The 15,893-nt window shown below is 46.2% G+C and overlaps 2 protein-coding genes across 2 annotated transcripts in view; one reads left to right on the top strand and one right to left on the bottom strand.

The window, feature by feature from the left end:
- Positions 1 to 15,893, top strand: part of LOC144166789 (alpha-N-acetylgalactosaminide alpha-2,6-sialyltransferase 6-like) — a 138,399-nt gene that overhangs the window by 28,671 nt on the left and 93,835 nt on the right. The window lies entirely within an intron of this gene.
- On the bottom strand, positions 11,862 to 14,278 carry LOC144166788 (glycerophosphocholine phosphodiesterase GPCPD1-like). The gene has a single exon (XM_077696274.1). The coding sequence runs from the start codon at positions 14,118 to 14,120 to the stop codon at positions 12,156 to 12,158; it is 1,965 nt and encodes a 654-aa protein (XP_077552400.1). The 5' UTR covers positions 14,121 to 14,278; the 3' UTR covers positions 11,862 to 12,155.

The following is a 15,893-nucleotide window of genomic DNA, read 5'->3' as shown; positions in this document are numbered from 1 at the left end:
ATCAGGGAATGATATAAAAAAATTAAGCAAATTGACGAGTTCGACCAGCCGCACTTTGTTCGATCTCATCTGAAATCACCTGATGAATAGTAGGCAGAATAAGTGCCCTGGTTTCACACCCTCCGCCATCGAGCTCAACAATTTCGAAGGGAGCCCCGACAGCCAATATTGTCCAAGCGAATTATTAACTGACCGCCGACAATGCTAGGTGCCTTGTTGGTAGTACTCAGACCTATCAAACAGCCAGAGGTAGCACTGGTATCAGCGAAAATAACATGGCGAATTACGGCGTGGTTTTGGAAGCAGCGCGTTAAAACAGGACAACAAAGAAAAGAACCAGACAGCACCAGCGCTCGTCCTGTCCTGTTCTTTTCTTTGTGGTCCTGTTTTAACGCGCTGTTTCCAAAACCATGTCGTAATACCAACTCTCCCGCAACACTCCATCCTGCGAATTACGGATTTAAATAGGGCATCCGTGTTGCGTGCCCCCCCTTCGTACGCACCTGACATTACAAAATTTGTGTCTGCGGAGCGACTATGACCCTAAACATTTATAGTGAAGCCGTAAGGTTTGGTTGCTCGGTTTTATCGTGGCGTGCGTGTGTAGAAAGGAAGCGGAGGAAAAAGGAGGCGGAAGGTAGAATGATAAACGCGACAGAGTCGCTCGCGTGCCTCTCAAGAAAAAAAAACTGGAAGGAAAACCACATTAAGACAACGAAGTCGACTCAACCACTCACTTGCCGCTCAGGGTCAGCCGGTACGGCTCCCCATTGGCCCACCGGGAGATGAACACGTGGAGATCTGAAGCGCGACAAAAACGTCGAGGCCACGCCAAGAACATGTGCACAGCCAGCCGCCGATTAACTGGACACCATTGGCCAGCAAGACGGAGCAGGCTTAACGAGATAAAGAAGAGGAAGACGGAGGGTACAAGACAAGCAGCTCGACACAACTTCCACTGGTCATCCGCTTCTGCATAGGCAGGATGGTCTCTAAATTCTCTATCGCTAATTATCTATTCCAAAATGTGTGATGAGCCTTAGGGGCCCCGTGAGGCGAGAAATCCGGTGATCGTCGTCCTGTGGCTGGATATTTACACGTGCTGGGCGGTCGCCTAACTATAAATATTCCTCGCGACACTTTACTCTGCTTCCGTGCTTTAAAGACGAAAGCCTGGTGATACTTATTCACAGCTCCTCTACTGCTGCATCGTAACTGCGTCTCTTTATTCGCTTTCGTGTCTTTCTTTTCTGTTACGCGTCTCTTTTAAGTGCAAATGCACTTCTTAAGCGAGCCTGAATCGTCCGCCGCCGTAGTCCGCATAGCAACAGCTGCGGGTGCGCGCGCTCCTCGTCTTCCCTAGCAACGGGGAGAGATGGGCGCGCGCTGCCTGGCCGCTGACATGGCACATACCCACGTGGGGGATTGGCCAGGAATCGGGCGTGAGAAGGGCTAATGCACCCGCTTAAAGGAGTACTGACACGAAATTTCAAAGCTGAGATCCGCTCTAGCAATCAAGTACAACGACAACACAAATAGGTGTCTGTGAATAAATGCATCTTTCTTTCTTTGTAGTTGTGTGTGTGTGTGTGATCTCTCTTTCGCGAACATTACCGAACCGCGCAAATTCAACTCGTGCATTCGCACTTTCACATTCTTCCCCTCGGGGAAATGCGGGGAATTTTTTTGGCCTTTGTTTCTCCGTGTTGCGGCCAGAATGACTTCAGAAGGCAGACTGGCGCATGCGTCAGCTTTCCTTGGGTCAGGGTCTTGCGCGGCCGGTGTGAACCTATTGTACTGTAGAAGTGACAACTTGGCTGTTGGTATTGCATATAGCGCTGTGCTTTGTCGTTTCCTTTGTTAGTGTCCCTGTTTAAGCGCGCAACCATCAAGATGCACCTGTTGTGGTCACGTACCATCACGGTCGGGGGTGGCGCGGCTCGCGCTATTCGACGACCTTTACGTTTCCAGTTCACAGTTTTGGGAATTCTGGGAAGCCGGCACGTTATCCCCTAAGAGCTACCGACTCCTGGCCAGTCCCCCGACTGCGCATGCTCCCTGAAGAAAGAAACGACAACAACTTTCCGAACGTCGGGTCTAGCACGCAAGTACGCAGAACAAGGCGTAAGTGCAGCAGGCGTGCAATGCAGTGACGGGATCCAAATGCCTGAAACTTGGTGCTACTGCAAGGGTATCGTTTCTCAAGTCACGCACGGGAACTTGATGTAGCAGTACATAACCTTTTCATAAGTACAATTAACGACACCATTAATCTGCATTGAAGCCACATAAACCTACTAAAATACCTCAAGGAATGTTTCCCGCAAAGACGCTACAGCTACCTCGACCGGGAACTCGCGCGTTTGTTTTTCATTTCCACAATAGAAATTTAAAAATTGAAATATAATTTTTATTATAAATCTCCAAGAACACATAACAGTGTATACGCTGGCAGCGTAAGAAAATAATTTAGCACTCTTTGTTCTTTTCTCAATGCTCATCTTCGCCACAGGCATGTGTTCAGAGTACCGACCCGGGGCTGTATACCAGAAATAAATGAATACTGGCCTGAACTTAATTGCCGGAAAGAAGTTATGCTAACGATTCCTATGAAATCCCCGTCCCACAATGCCAGCCTTGCTTCGCCTCCGATGCGTGCGTTTTGGTTGGTGAGGAGGCGTTGTTGCATGCAGGGTGTCGAACCGGAACCGGAACCGAACCGAAAACCGGAGCCGAACCCGAATTTTTGCCCGGAACCGGAACTGAACCGGAACCGTATTTTTTCCGCCATTTTGGAACTGAACCCGAACCGGAACGAATCGAAGGAACCGTTCCGAACCGGTTCCGGGGCTTCAAAAATGTGATTTCTAGTTTTCCAGTTCGGTACCCTACCTTGCGTCTGAAGATATTTTGCCACTTCCCAGACAGAACCATGAAATATTTTGCGTAGTCTGCAGTTCCCAAGGCCCACCATGTTCTCTTCTAATTATTTCCCTCAATTTAATGTAAAGTTGTCCGTATACACTATCAGTTTGCGTTAGGCACTTCCCATCTCTCCCAAACATCTTTTACGTTTAGAATAACTTAAGTTATAACGCATATTACGAGGCAACATATCATGGAATATTCTTCATGGTTTCAATACATGGTGTTTAAAATCGCGTAAAGTTTTTAATGTCTTGTTAATTCGCATGCATCCCTTTCCGCTTGTGAAGGCCTTCAGGGACACCATCAACAATACATCCATATCTTCCACTTATAGTGTGAATGGGCAGTTATATACAAACAGCACTGAGACACAAACACTCGCAGTTCTCAAAATTAACGTAACTTTTTCTTGTATACAGTGCCGTTGTGTGTTTTGGTTACTGCTCCAAGAGAACATGAGATTTAAAAAAATGGGGAGTCCTAATTTCCACTTTTAAAGTATATTTGATAGCATTTTTATGTTATCTCGAATCTGCTTAACCTTAAACTTCAGAGGTGAATGGATTGGAGTCGATTAGTGCGGGTTAGCGGGTAGACTCGCCACACCCCCTCGCCACATCGCCTCGCCACACCCCCTGTTTCCTGGATCACGTGTGGCTTTCGTCACGAAGTGGATCCTTTAAAAGAACGCTCCGTCCACCTCAGCATCACTTGGCAGCGGAGGCAGCGAACAGAACGGTCGCCTGATGGTCGCCTTCCTATTTCATAGGTTTGAATATTCTGCAGTAATCTTTGTTCGCTTACTCAGTGACTTTTTCTGTTGCCTCTGGTGCCAACCACCCAGTGTCATTGCTATTGTGTGCCCTTGTGTATAATCCCGCATTGCTTTGGTCATGAAAACTGACATTGCTGACCTAAGACGCGAGATCGCTGATCTTAAGCGTGAATTTCGAAAAGAAGTAAGGGAAATGCAGAAAAGCTACGAGGAAATTAAGAAATAATATGAAACCACTAGGAACGAAAATGTGGAAATGCAAAAAAGCTGCGAATTCTTCAACAAAAGCTACGAGGAAATGAAAGAAGAATGTGAAACTACAAGAAAAGCAAACGCAGCTTTGAAAGTTTCAAGTTCGACGTTGGCATGATAACGGAAACCTGGTATACGAGTGACACAGAAGTGCTGCGCCTTTCGGGCTTCAATACGTTCTTTCTAAATAGGTCCCATCGCGAGCTGGGGGTGTGTTACAGCTCGTGTCTACATAGCTTTCTTGTAGTATAATGAACGAATTTTCGACAGTTACGACAGATTATGAAGCTTTAACGGTGCAATGTAAAAATGCCATTTTTGTTGTTGTGTACCACCCCCCTGATGGAAAACTCAAAAATTGTTTCGCATTTTTATAAGACCTTCTCAATTTTGTTTTGTCTTGTGGTTTACAAATAACTATTGGTGGGGACTTTAACATTAATATATTACAGGCAAGCTCACATTCGCGTGATCTAGAGCTCCTTTTCGGTTATTTCGGCTGCATGAACGTGATCAAAGAACCGACTCGTATGGGCCGTCTTTCCCAAAGTCGTATTGATGTATTTATAACCAGTGATATATTACAGGCAAGCTCACATTCGCGTGATCTAGAGCTCCTTTTCGGTTATTTCGGCTGCATGAACGTGATCAAAGAACCGACTCGTATGGGCCGTCTTTCCCAAAGTCGTATTGATGTATTTATAACCAGTGATACAAGTAGCAGTACCATGTCCGGTGTGATTGGTGTACATATAGGTGACTATTTACCTATATATAGGTTCTCAATGCACACAGAAATACTAAGATGTAAGCAATGCCCCGAATCTTTCGCTTTTCACGATATTAATCAGAATACTTTGACTATTTTTCGTCAGAAAATTCCCTCTATTTGGTGGAACCCTTTACTTCTGTGCACCACTGCAGATGATGCCTATGATACTTGTCTAGAATCGTATCAAGATGCATATAAAAAGTCTTTTCCTCTTAAGATGGTGAAGAAAAATAAGAATATAAGGAAACCATTGATTACAGACGAATGTCTGAAGATGATCCGTAAAAAAGATTTATTGTACCATAAGTTTATAAAAACAAAGAACAGGGGCGATTTTGTAGCCTTTAAAAAGTACCGAAACTTTGTGACAAAGTTCTTACGCTATACTAAAAAAATGTACTTCGAACATGCGTTTTCTGAGGCTTCCTCCCGGCGTGATGTCATGTGGCGGGAATTGAATAAACTTTTGCACCCACTTACGACGACTTGGAATTGACGACGACTTTGAATTGACAGTAGATAATAAACCACTCAAGGGTCAAGAACTGGCAACCAAGTTTAATCACTATTTAACGAATCTTATGCAATGCTCCCACAATGAAAGCGCTATGAGCTTCCTAAAGGATTCTAACCCCCACAGAGCCTTTGTTTCTCCGGCAACGCCTCAGGAAATATGGTCGATTTTCTTGTCACTAAAAAATAGCGAGGCCATAGACATCGATAGGCTTCAGATTCGGCCTATTAAGTTTGCACTGGACCTTCTGGTATCGCCGCTTAGCCATATAAACAACTTATGCCTTACTACTGGTGTTTTTCCAAAAAAGATGCAGCAAGCTAAGGTCACGCAACTGTTTAAATCCGGGGACAAAATCAATTTTTTCAATTATAGACCGGTTTCAGTACTTCCAGTTATTTTAAAAGGCTAGAAAAAGTAATCGCGAACCACCTTGTGTCCTTCTGTGACAAACACTCTATTATATCATCAAAACAGTTCGGTTTTCGTAAACATATGTCAACGAATTAGCTTTACTAACGCAAAAAGAATTAATAATCCAGGGATTTGAAGAAAAGATGGTAATGTAGTTATATTTATAGACTTTTTCAAATGATTTGATAGAATTAGTCATTTAAAATTGCTTTAAAAATTACAACATTATGGATTCCGGGAGCTTTACTCTTTTGCAATCTTATTTAAGTAACCGGCAACAGGTCATAGCAATAAAGGAACACAACTCTTCTTCACAAGAAGTAAGGGCTGGAGTTCCGCAAGGCAGTCTTCTAGGGCCAATCCTGATCAATATTTATATGAATGATGTAGAAATTACTGACATTGCACATTTTATTATTTACGCAGATGATACCAGCATTTTCTTTCAATCGTGTGGTACTAATCAGCTTTTGCATTTAGCAAATATAAACCTCCAAAAGCTTCACAAATGGACTAAAGCAAACTCGTTAAAAATAAATACTAAGAAAACTAAAACGGTGTTATTTTCACCAGCTCAAAGATCTGTTGACAGAAACCTCAGTTTGTACATCGGATCTGAAAAGATTTGTATAGTTAGTGAAATAAAAACATTAGGCATTGTTTTTAATGAACATTTAAAATGGGATGCCCATGTCGATCACGTCTGCACTAATTTATCTCGAGCGTGTGGGGTGCTTTTTAGGTTACGGCCTGTGGTTACATCATATATTAAACTTATTCTTTATCATGCTATATTGACAGCTCACATCAATTACTGCAGCCTCGTATGGTTAACCAGTTCAGCAAAAAATATTAATAAGCTGCATTTATTTCAGAAAAAGGCCATTCGACATATCGCAACTGTACCATATGACTCTCACACCAACGAACTATTTCTGCAGTATAATTTGCTTCCTGTCCAATGTATCTACAACTTTAATCTTCTAACAAAGTATAAAAATAGCTTGCAACACAACGGTGCAGCATATCTAAGTCTATGTAGCTTAAGAAAACCGTTGGATGTACCGTACGAAATTAGTGGAAGGAGTACATAGTTCGTGCCGTTTTCAAGAACGAATTATGGCAATGATAGGTTGCAATCCCTAACTGCCCGCCTTTTAAATAACCTAGCCGAGAGTGGCATAGCTATAAATACAATTTCTAAGTGAGACTTAAAGGAGCCATGAAGAGAAAACAAAATTTTGTTTTATTCGAAAGATTAGGTGTTTCATAGTACCCCAAGCGCTTTCCCGGAAGCAAATGATGCTTTATTCACTGAGAAATAAGGCAATTTAAGCCAAAATTTTAAAACTCCCGCTAAAATTGCACATTTGGTGACGTGAACAATGGCGTCATACGAGCCGGTCCATGAAACAGATACTTAGTATGTCGACTCAATATAGCACCCACACGCGGTAGTCAGACAGGAACCGAAACTCGTGCCGAAACCGAGACGGCGGCCATTTTAAAAATACTAGTAAAATCAAGTGCGCCCGCAGCCCTAGTCATGGAATCGCCTGATCCGGAGAACAAAACTCTCGCCGAGGAGCTAGGGCTTGTATTTAACAACCTCACACCACTTGAACGCTCAATGCTTCTAAGTGCACGAGCGGCAGGAGTTGTGGGATACGCGGTGGACGGGAAAGCGACCATTCCGCGATAGCCACAACAGACGAACGCCCTGCCGTCGGCACCGCTGCCTCGTCAGCCCCGTCGCGATGGACGAATACAGACTGGTACGTATGTGCCGTATTTTTATTACGGTTAATAATAGTTCAATTTCAGTAGCAGTATCGCTTATGCCAGTGGGCCGGTGTCGTGTATGGAAAGCCGTTCGCGCGAGCTCTCTGCTCCGACCAGAAAGATACGAGCGTCAATGCGCTGTGTGTACGGCATTTTTTCCCCAAGGTTAGAGTGCTTTGACGGCGATTTGACGAAGTCGGCGATGAGCGCCAGCATGTCCCAGGAGTGAGCTAACGTAAGGGTCTCTGCCGTAATCACTTCGTCGGAAATGAAGCGAGCACACTCGTACTTCCTTTAGCTCCCTTTCTCCTCCGTTTGCAAAGTTCATAAAACGTAGCCACTTGCTTCGCCGCGGTTCGTCGTTTGGCAGCACATGAAAGGAGATCTCTTCACCGGCGGGGATGTCGTACTCCCTCGACGATTTGCCCGTACTACATGGGCATTTCAAAACGCAGCAACGAAATTTCATTGTAAAGTACTCGAACAAACTGAAGTTTTCAGTGGTTGTAAACTAGAAACGAGCTCGTAACGACAGCAGCAAGCCAACACCATTCGAAACTTGTGCCACGACTGGCACTATCTCGTCGCTTCTTGCTGTTCCTTACTCCCCTCGTTTATATTTTTACCTTTGCTGGTTGGCGATATGACGGCCAACCTCCTGTCAAGGGATTAAGATACCAAGCAAGGTCGCCGCTGTACGTGCTGGAACGGTTCGTTGGCCCCTAAGAGCCTCGAACCCTAAAATTCGTCTGCGCGACGGCGAGATGTCGAGCTCGGCCGGCGGTAGTTTCGTACGCATTGGCGCACACGCTTGCGTGTTCGTTCGGAACTTCAACCGTTTACTCCACCGTTCTTTGTCATAAAAAGAATGTGCAGTATGTTTCACGGGCATATAGCTCGCTATGCAAACTGTAAGCCCTGCCTAACATGCGTTTGCTTTTGCCGGCCTCCGCCAATCGCAGAGCATTCTCGAGTGACATCATAGGTTCTGTTGCGGAAAATGAGCTGGTGGGTCGCATGGTCATTTCCTTTTTTCCTAATTATGTAGCTTATTTGAGCGAAGTTTGCGTTATAAGTGGTGTCGTTATGGTTCTAACGAGGCAACCTTTCGAATGAACCAAACTTGTGTTTTATCTTCATGGCTCCTTTAATGAAACGTTTACTGCTGAACATAGAACCTTTTTAACTGACAAGTTTGTCTCTGATAAGCGTTGTCTCTCGTGGCAACCTTGGTTTAGCCAAAATTACTTGTAATATTTTTCAAGCGTTTTATTGGCATTGTCTTCATTCCCTGCAAACTTTAGCATCTAAAAAGTACCGTACAGTGATTTTTGCCAATATTGTGTGTATTTATTTATGTGGATACTTCTGTAGTGCAGATTTTGATGAGTGTATGCATACCTGTATATAACATGACTTTTTCTTCAAGTTTTCTCTTTTGCTTTTTTTGTGTCTACACAGGTTTCGTACATATCCAATATTTCTCTTTTTATGTACCTGTGTACCCTGTTTTGTTTTGTAACCTTTATATGTATGTAGTACCTATGAGTGCCTATATGCGTGTATGTATATCATTTAATAAGTATCTTTTACAAACTGTGAGCTATAGTGCGTTTAATGCTTTCTTTTATGTTTGTATGTAATATCGACATTTATTTTCTTTGGATTATTTCCTGTGCGTATGCTTTAAACTCCTGTTTCTCCTGCCACGCCAACCGTAAGGTGCAACCACCTCGTCAAGCTGCAGTTTTGCAGCTTTTTGTGTTTGTCCTCGCATTTCTATGTACGAAATACTCAATAAAGTTGAAGTTGAAGTTGAAATTAGTTAGGTGAGTGAATGAGCTAATGTGAATTATTGGGACTGGTGTGTTGATTAATTCTGATTAAAAGAATTAGCGGGTCAGTAAAGGCGGATTCGACGGTCGGACCAAACATGATATCTTTGGGGTCCTTGGCATTTGGAAATTTTGCAGCGTTCTCCTTCTCGACCAATCAGGAAATTTTGTCACGCACAAAGTAGCCGCAAGGTTATGTGAAGACCGCCTGAATACTATAAAAGGTCTTTCTTTATGCCCGTATTGCGCTGTTATGTTGTTGCTATATTAAAATTGACATCTCGGACTAAATTTAATAACTAATTGCCTAATGCATATTGTATATTCATCAAAGAGTTTTCAAAACGTGTGTATATATGAGGGGATACAGTTGGAAAGAAACTAAACTGCAAGAAAAAAAGGGAGGGACGATCAACTAGTTTGATGCAAGAGCCGCCCGATAGCATTCTTCAGTACCTTCTCTTTGTGTTACCGTTCTGCAGCCTCCCACAGCTATAGCACCTCAACCGCCGAACACAGCCCAGCCCCCTCTAAGCTGAGGAAGCGGCGATAGCACGTGCGCTTAACCAAAGCGGCGTCAAAACTATGATAACAGACCCTTAGCAGGCGTGGCCCAACTTTGCCAACGGTCGATTGCATGTTACAACACTTCCGATGATCAATCAAAGACCACCGACGAGACCAGTCATGATTGTATGGGCGCCAGCTCATACTGGCATCCACGGCAAACAAGATCACCAACCTCGTGGTTCGAGATTTGACTCGCTTAGCCGGCGCTGATGAAGCCCGGCCCGAGTGCATGCATCCTGTAGTCACAGACCAAGAAGTTACTCAGCACTCTGGCCTCTTCCATAGAACGTACTCCTCCCCGCACAAATCGCTACCGATTAACCAGGAAACATTACTCCGCACCCTGTGGGCATACACCTTCCCACACAACGCCAGACTTCACCTCTTTGACGGGACACAACTCTCTCCACTGCGTTGCTTCTGTGGAGAGCCTGGGAACCTCATACACATAGTAAGCGGCTGCGACTAGTGTGCCGTAGATCCATCCAACCTTCACGTTTCCATAGAGATTTGGGAGACAGCCATGGCCAGCTGCGGCCTGGAAGATCAGTTGTTCTTGATGGAAACGGCTGTCGATTCGGCCCTTTCGAATGAGGACGCCTCTCTTTTAAACATTGCCTCGATTGAATTACACTTCATTTTCTCTCTCTCTCTCTCTCTCTCTCTCTCTCTCTCTCTCTCTCTCTCTCTGTCTGTCTGTCTGTCTCTCTACAAGTGATCATTACTGCTGCTTGTGACTTCACTTGGCTATCATCTTTCCTAGAGCCCAATCGCTGTCACCAGTCGCTGAAGGGCCATTAGCAAGTTCCTATCTCCTGTGGTTCCCTATCCAATGTCGTCCTATACCCGCCGTCCAATGAGTCTTTAGAGCCATTCTTTCTTTCTAACAGCTCTGTTAGCAGATAAAATATGATCAGTAGGAAATTTAGCTAAATGCCAACAGCCACGCTTGGCAGTCGGCGCCACATACTCGTCACACTACCATAGAAAACATTTTGCGGGTACAGTTAAAGGAGCTCTTCTACACCTTAGATAAACTCGCCGCGGTGGCTCAGTGGCTAAGGCGTAGCGCTGATGAGCACACAGACGCGGTTTAGATTCCCGGTCGCGGCGGCCGCTTTTCTGATGGAAGCGAAAAGCGAAAACGTCCATGTGTCCGAAATTTCATCGCACGTAAAGATCCCCAGGTGGTCAAAATTAATCTGGAGCCCTCCACTATGGCGCGCCTTGTCGTCGGCGTTGCGATGGCGCGTTAAACCAAACAGTAAATAAATAAATAAATATAACTAGGTAAAATATAAATAAATAAAAAAGCAGTAAATAAATAAATAAACACTTTCGAAAACGCTTTCAATCTTCGCATCTGGAAGTACTGCGAAAACTACCAGCACAGAGCATTGCTCGTCGCTGCGGATACACCTCCCGTTTCTGCTTCGCTTTTGTGGCTTTTTTTAGATGGCTATCAAATGCGTTCTATTCTGCAACTTAAGGAAAGCCGGCCAACAGCCGCTACACCGCTGTAGTGACGTCATTCAGCGGTCGAAGAACGTGAAGACCGGGAAGGAGAGAAAAATATTTTGAGCAAGTTTCTGTTATCTGACGAGGAGAGAACAGTAATTTTTGGCTGAGGCACATTGCGACCCCATAGTATACTGCGTTGGTTGACTACTTTCTGCAAGCACTCAAGATTTAGACAAAAGTTGAAAAACGTGTTGCAGGGTCGCTTTAGTTTGGCGAAGACAAAATATTTGGACAAAGAAACCTTCAGTATGAATTTGTTGTTATGCCGATTTGATAAGGAAACGAAAAATGAGCACAAAAAATTAACAGAAAAAAACACGCCTGCTTTTTGTTTTCTTCGAACCCGTTTGAACCTTTTTGAACCGGTTCGAACGGGTTCGAACCGGTTCGAACCGGAACGGAATGGTGCTCTGGAACTGAACCCGAACCGAACCCGAAAGGCTTAAACCCGAACCCGAACCGAACCCGAAAAAATTCCGGTTCGACACCCTGGTTGCATGGTCCGCCTTCAAGCCGACACTGGTGGGAAGGAAGCCGGACCCAAGAAGATGTAATTGGCATACATTTTGAAAGTTTAAAAGTGAAAGTTCCACAAATTGAACAGCACCACAGAACTGCTGCCACTAGCGGTGTCACATACCCCATTGGCGCAATGAACCCGCAAGACACCGTTCATGTCCAATGCTACGGGTGCGTCTCAATTACGAGGCGCGCTCCTCAGGCAGGCTACCAAAAAAACGGGAAAAAAAGGTGTCCCAGCGCCAAAATAGGAGGAGGCAAACACTCTTGCGGCTAGGAGCTCCCCGCGCTGCGCTGGGCCGCCGTGGTCGCACTGTTCTCGGTAAGGGTCACCCTGGAACAGCTCTTGCATGCCGCCTGGAGGAGAGTTTCACTCGAACCGGAGCATATGTGGAACATACTCTCATGCTCAGGAGTGCGCGTTATCAGCGTGTCCAGCTTGTCGTAGATGACACCGTCGACGCCCTTGTCTTTGAGGTTGGCGATGGTCTCGGCGTTGTTGTCTTCGCCCCAGCAGAAGAGGATCAGCTTGTGCTGCTTGACAAAGGCGACGAGGCTCGGGTGGCGCCGAAGCTCCTCCGTGTGCACGTTGATTCCCATGATATGAATGGAGAGGGCAAAGTAGGTGGCCATGCGGATGCTGGAGGTGCGAGTGTCCAGGTACGGTGGGTACTTGTCCGTCTGGCCTTGGGTGAGAAACAGCAGCGGGTACTTGTTCTGCTTGAGCCGAAGCATGGTGCAGATATCCGGATGGAAGCAGGAGAGGATGATGTAGCGCTCGCCGCTGTAGTCCAGCAGCGTGCGTAGGATCACGTCCACATACTGGTTCATGTCGAAGTTCAGATCCACCTCCCACGTGCCGTCCCGAAACTGCATGGGACACTTGATCTCCACGTTGAAGCCGACAGATGGCTCGACGGCGTCGAGAACGTGCTGGAGGGTGGGAAAGGGCTGGTTGTCTTCGAGGTCGTCCTCGTGGAAGTCGTACTGATCCATCCTGTGTCCCGCCGGCGACAGCTTCAGTTGCTGGAGCTGAGCCATAGTCAGGTCTTTCACGGCCAGCTGGAGCTTTTCCTCCTCTTGCAGCGGAGACTTGCGCTTCTTCATGCAGATGCAAATGTGGTAGTCATGGTAGACGACCGGGACCTTATCCTTGGAGAGCTGCACATCAAGCTCCACCATGTCCGCCCCGTGCTTTGCCGCGTAGTTGAACGAGGCCACGGTGTTCTCCAAGACGTTCTCAACCTTGTCTGTGCGCCGCGCATTTCCCGAGCCCCTGTGACCCACATCCAGCCCTCGGCTAGTCTTCCTCCAGAACTTGGAATAGGTCTCTCGGCAGTTGCAAACGTAGCCCGCTAGGGGCCTGACGATCAGGTACGATACCTGCAGTTGTCCTACAGGCTGGCGCTGGTTGCCGGTGATGGGCACGGTGCAGGTTCCAAAAGCGCCCTTAATGTTGCTCGGCAGGATGTAGCTGAAGCCGATGTGCTCAGGAATGCCCCCCTCCTTCGTCGCCGGGTGCACGTAGAAGTCCACCATGTACGCAGTATGCGAGGGATCGAGAACCTGTGCTTGAAATATGACAAAGTCGTCGGGCACATAAATATTTCCAAACTGGCTCTGCTTCTTGAACGCACAGTCGCCTTCTTTCATGACAGCTATTTCAATGACCGGCCACTTGACACACTCAAAATCCGAGATGTTGCTGTGATGTTCGCTCTCTTCCCCAAGTTTCGTCGCGTCGCTGTTTCGGGCGGAGAGGTCGATGGGCTTCACGCGGTAAGAGATGGGCTGGGACTTGTACTTGCTTCTCCACATCACTATCGCGCCGTCGGACATCTTCAGGTGCACCACAGACTCCGCCGTGAGCCATCCAGGTTCCACTTTGTCTTCACCGTCGTAGTTGCCGAACACGTCGATGGCAGCGTCCCGGACAATTGTCAGCTCGTTGACACTGAGCGAGCGTGGTTGCATGGCTGTTTCCCACCGCCGCACGATGATGTGGCCGTTCTCGAGCAGTACGCCTACCATGTAGCGGAACTCCAGCGTTTTGTCCACCGGCACACGCACCTGGACGCTCCACACTTTCGTGGCGGGGTCTTCGAGGTGCATTTGAAGAGCGCGCGTCACCTGCCATTCGCCAAGCTCTGGGCAGCTGCCACACACGAAGACCGTCTCGCCGGGAACGGTGTCCGCTCGCACCCGTAGGTTGAGCACCCGCCCCGAGCTAGCCTCCATCTTCGTCGTCGGGGCAGCCGCGGCGGGCACCGGCCGCTCAGTCCGCCGAGGACGCAGAGCGCCGAGAAGTGCACACGAAAGCACCGCAGCGGCACGACACAAGCAGCTGATCAGCCGGCGCTGACAACACAAACGCAGGCTCGTGCGGGCGGCGACCCGGTGACGTGAACGCCGCTGTCGGCGCAGTGACGTCACCGTCTCATCCGAGCTCGAGAGTGGCGCGATTCCTCGCCGCGGGAACACTCCCCCGAAGCGGCCGGTCAGAGAGGGTTGGCAGCGATTCTTCTGGCTTATCTTTTCTGTTTTTGGAGACGGGGAAGTTGTAGCGTGGGGCATTGTCTCGGTGCGGGCGCGAAGAAAAGAAGGGAAATCGCACACAATACAAAAATGGGATGCGGAGCAGATTTCGGGGGTTGCGAATCATTTTTGCGGCAGCACTGGGGAGGAAGGCGATACTGAACCTCCGGTACAATCGTAAAAAGAAGGCAATCGGCAATAGCAGACACGATACTGCAGCGTGACGACCGCAAACCCTTCCCTAACCGTTTAAAGTGGCCATGAAGACGAAATATGGCATTGTTCAATTTGGAAGAACTTTCCTTTAATAGCTCACTCAGGTCTTTACGATCCATGAAATAATCGATAACAAATGAAAGCAAAAACTTTCATGTATCCAGTGTTGTACACGTTCCTGTAACACAGGAATGAAATCTCGTTCCCCGTTCCTTCCCAATTTTGAAACGAGTTCCGGTTACAAGTTCGTTTACTGCGAAAGGAACGCGTTCCAGTTCCACTTCGAACATTGGAACGTGTCCCTAGATTAACGTTACATTTAATATTTTAAATTAGATTATGGTGTTGGATAATCCGGAGGTGACATAAAGCGAGAAATTTTAAAACTCACATGGAACTGCGTATCTTATACGCATACTAACACAGCCGGCAGCAGTTTATCTGGTGATAAAAATAATCCAAAGAAATTCTCCTGGACGAATTTTTTCAGGTAGCACCGGACAAATTCCAGACACGTCTAACTGCGATTTTGGTGCTCGTCTATAATAAACGAGCACGAAAATCGCAGTTGGACATGTACAACACATATGGCACTTACCACGTCTGTCTTACAAATGCGTAGAAAGGTTTCTGCGCTTCATATGTGCTAATAGAAAGTTACTCACATGCAGTAACATAATTAAATGTCTTGCATGAGAAACCGCGTCGAAAGGAACAATACATAGGCCTTTAATGAATGATGATTAAATGTTACAGTTTATTTAAAATACCTTTCAGGCCCCAGTGCAGGGAATTTAGTAATATGGTTAGAAAAGTCAAGCTTTGCGGATCATAAAAATTTGCGAGTAACAAAACACAGCAGGACAAGTAATGACTACGAGGTTCGCAATCCAAGTTTAAGTCGGAAGACCATAACAAGGAATAAATAGAAGTGAACAGCGTAGACACACACGAAATCTGCGCCCAAATATGAGAAAGTATACAGAACACAATCAGGTTAGTAGATAAAAGAAACAACCAAAGATAGCCAAATATGTGGACGCAACGCACAAATCAGTGGCTGTGGTTAGAAATGCGCATATGGGAAAGCACAGGAAATAAGGCGGAGCATAATCACGTGCGTAAAAAACATTTACGCTATAAAATATAGTCGGACACAAAGTGCAACACTAAAACGAGAAAGAAACCACAAACAAATAAAAAGTAATAAGAAAACAAGAAAACACGTGCTGTGGTACAGAAACCGCACATTATTTGGTT

The sequence above is a fragment of the Haemaphysalis longicornis genome, unplaced genomic scaffold (genome assembly GCF_048455015.1).
Source record: "Haemaphysalis longicornis isolate Haplotype H1 unplaced genomic scaffold, Haemaphysalis longicornis Haplotype H1 scaffold_19, whole genome shotgun sequence".
Classification (NCBI taxonomy): domain Eukaryota; kingdom Metazoa; phylum Arthropoda; class Arachnida; order Ixodida; family Ixodidae; genus Haemaphysalis; species Haemaphysalis longicornis.
The sequence above is the reverse complement of the archived record's forward strand: the minus strand, read 5'-3'. Positions and strand labels throughout refer to the sequence as shown.

Coding starts and splice junctions, on each gene's coding strand:
- LOC144166788 (XM_077696274.1), bottom strand. CDS start 14,120: ATGGAGGCTAGCTCGGGGCGGGTGCTCAACCTACGGGTGCGAGCGGAC.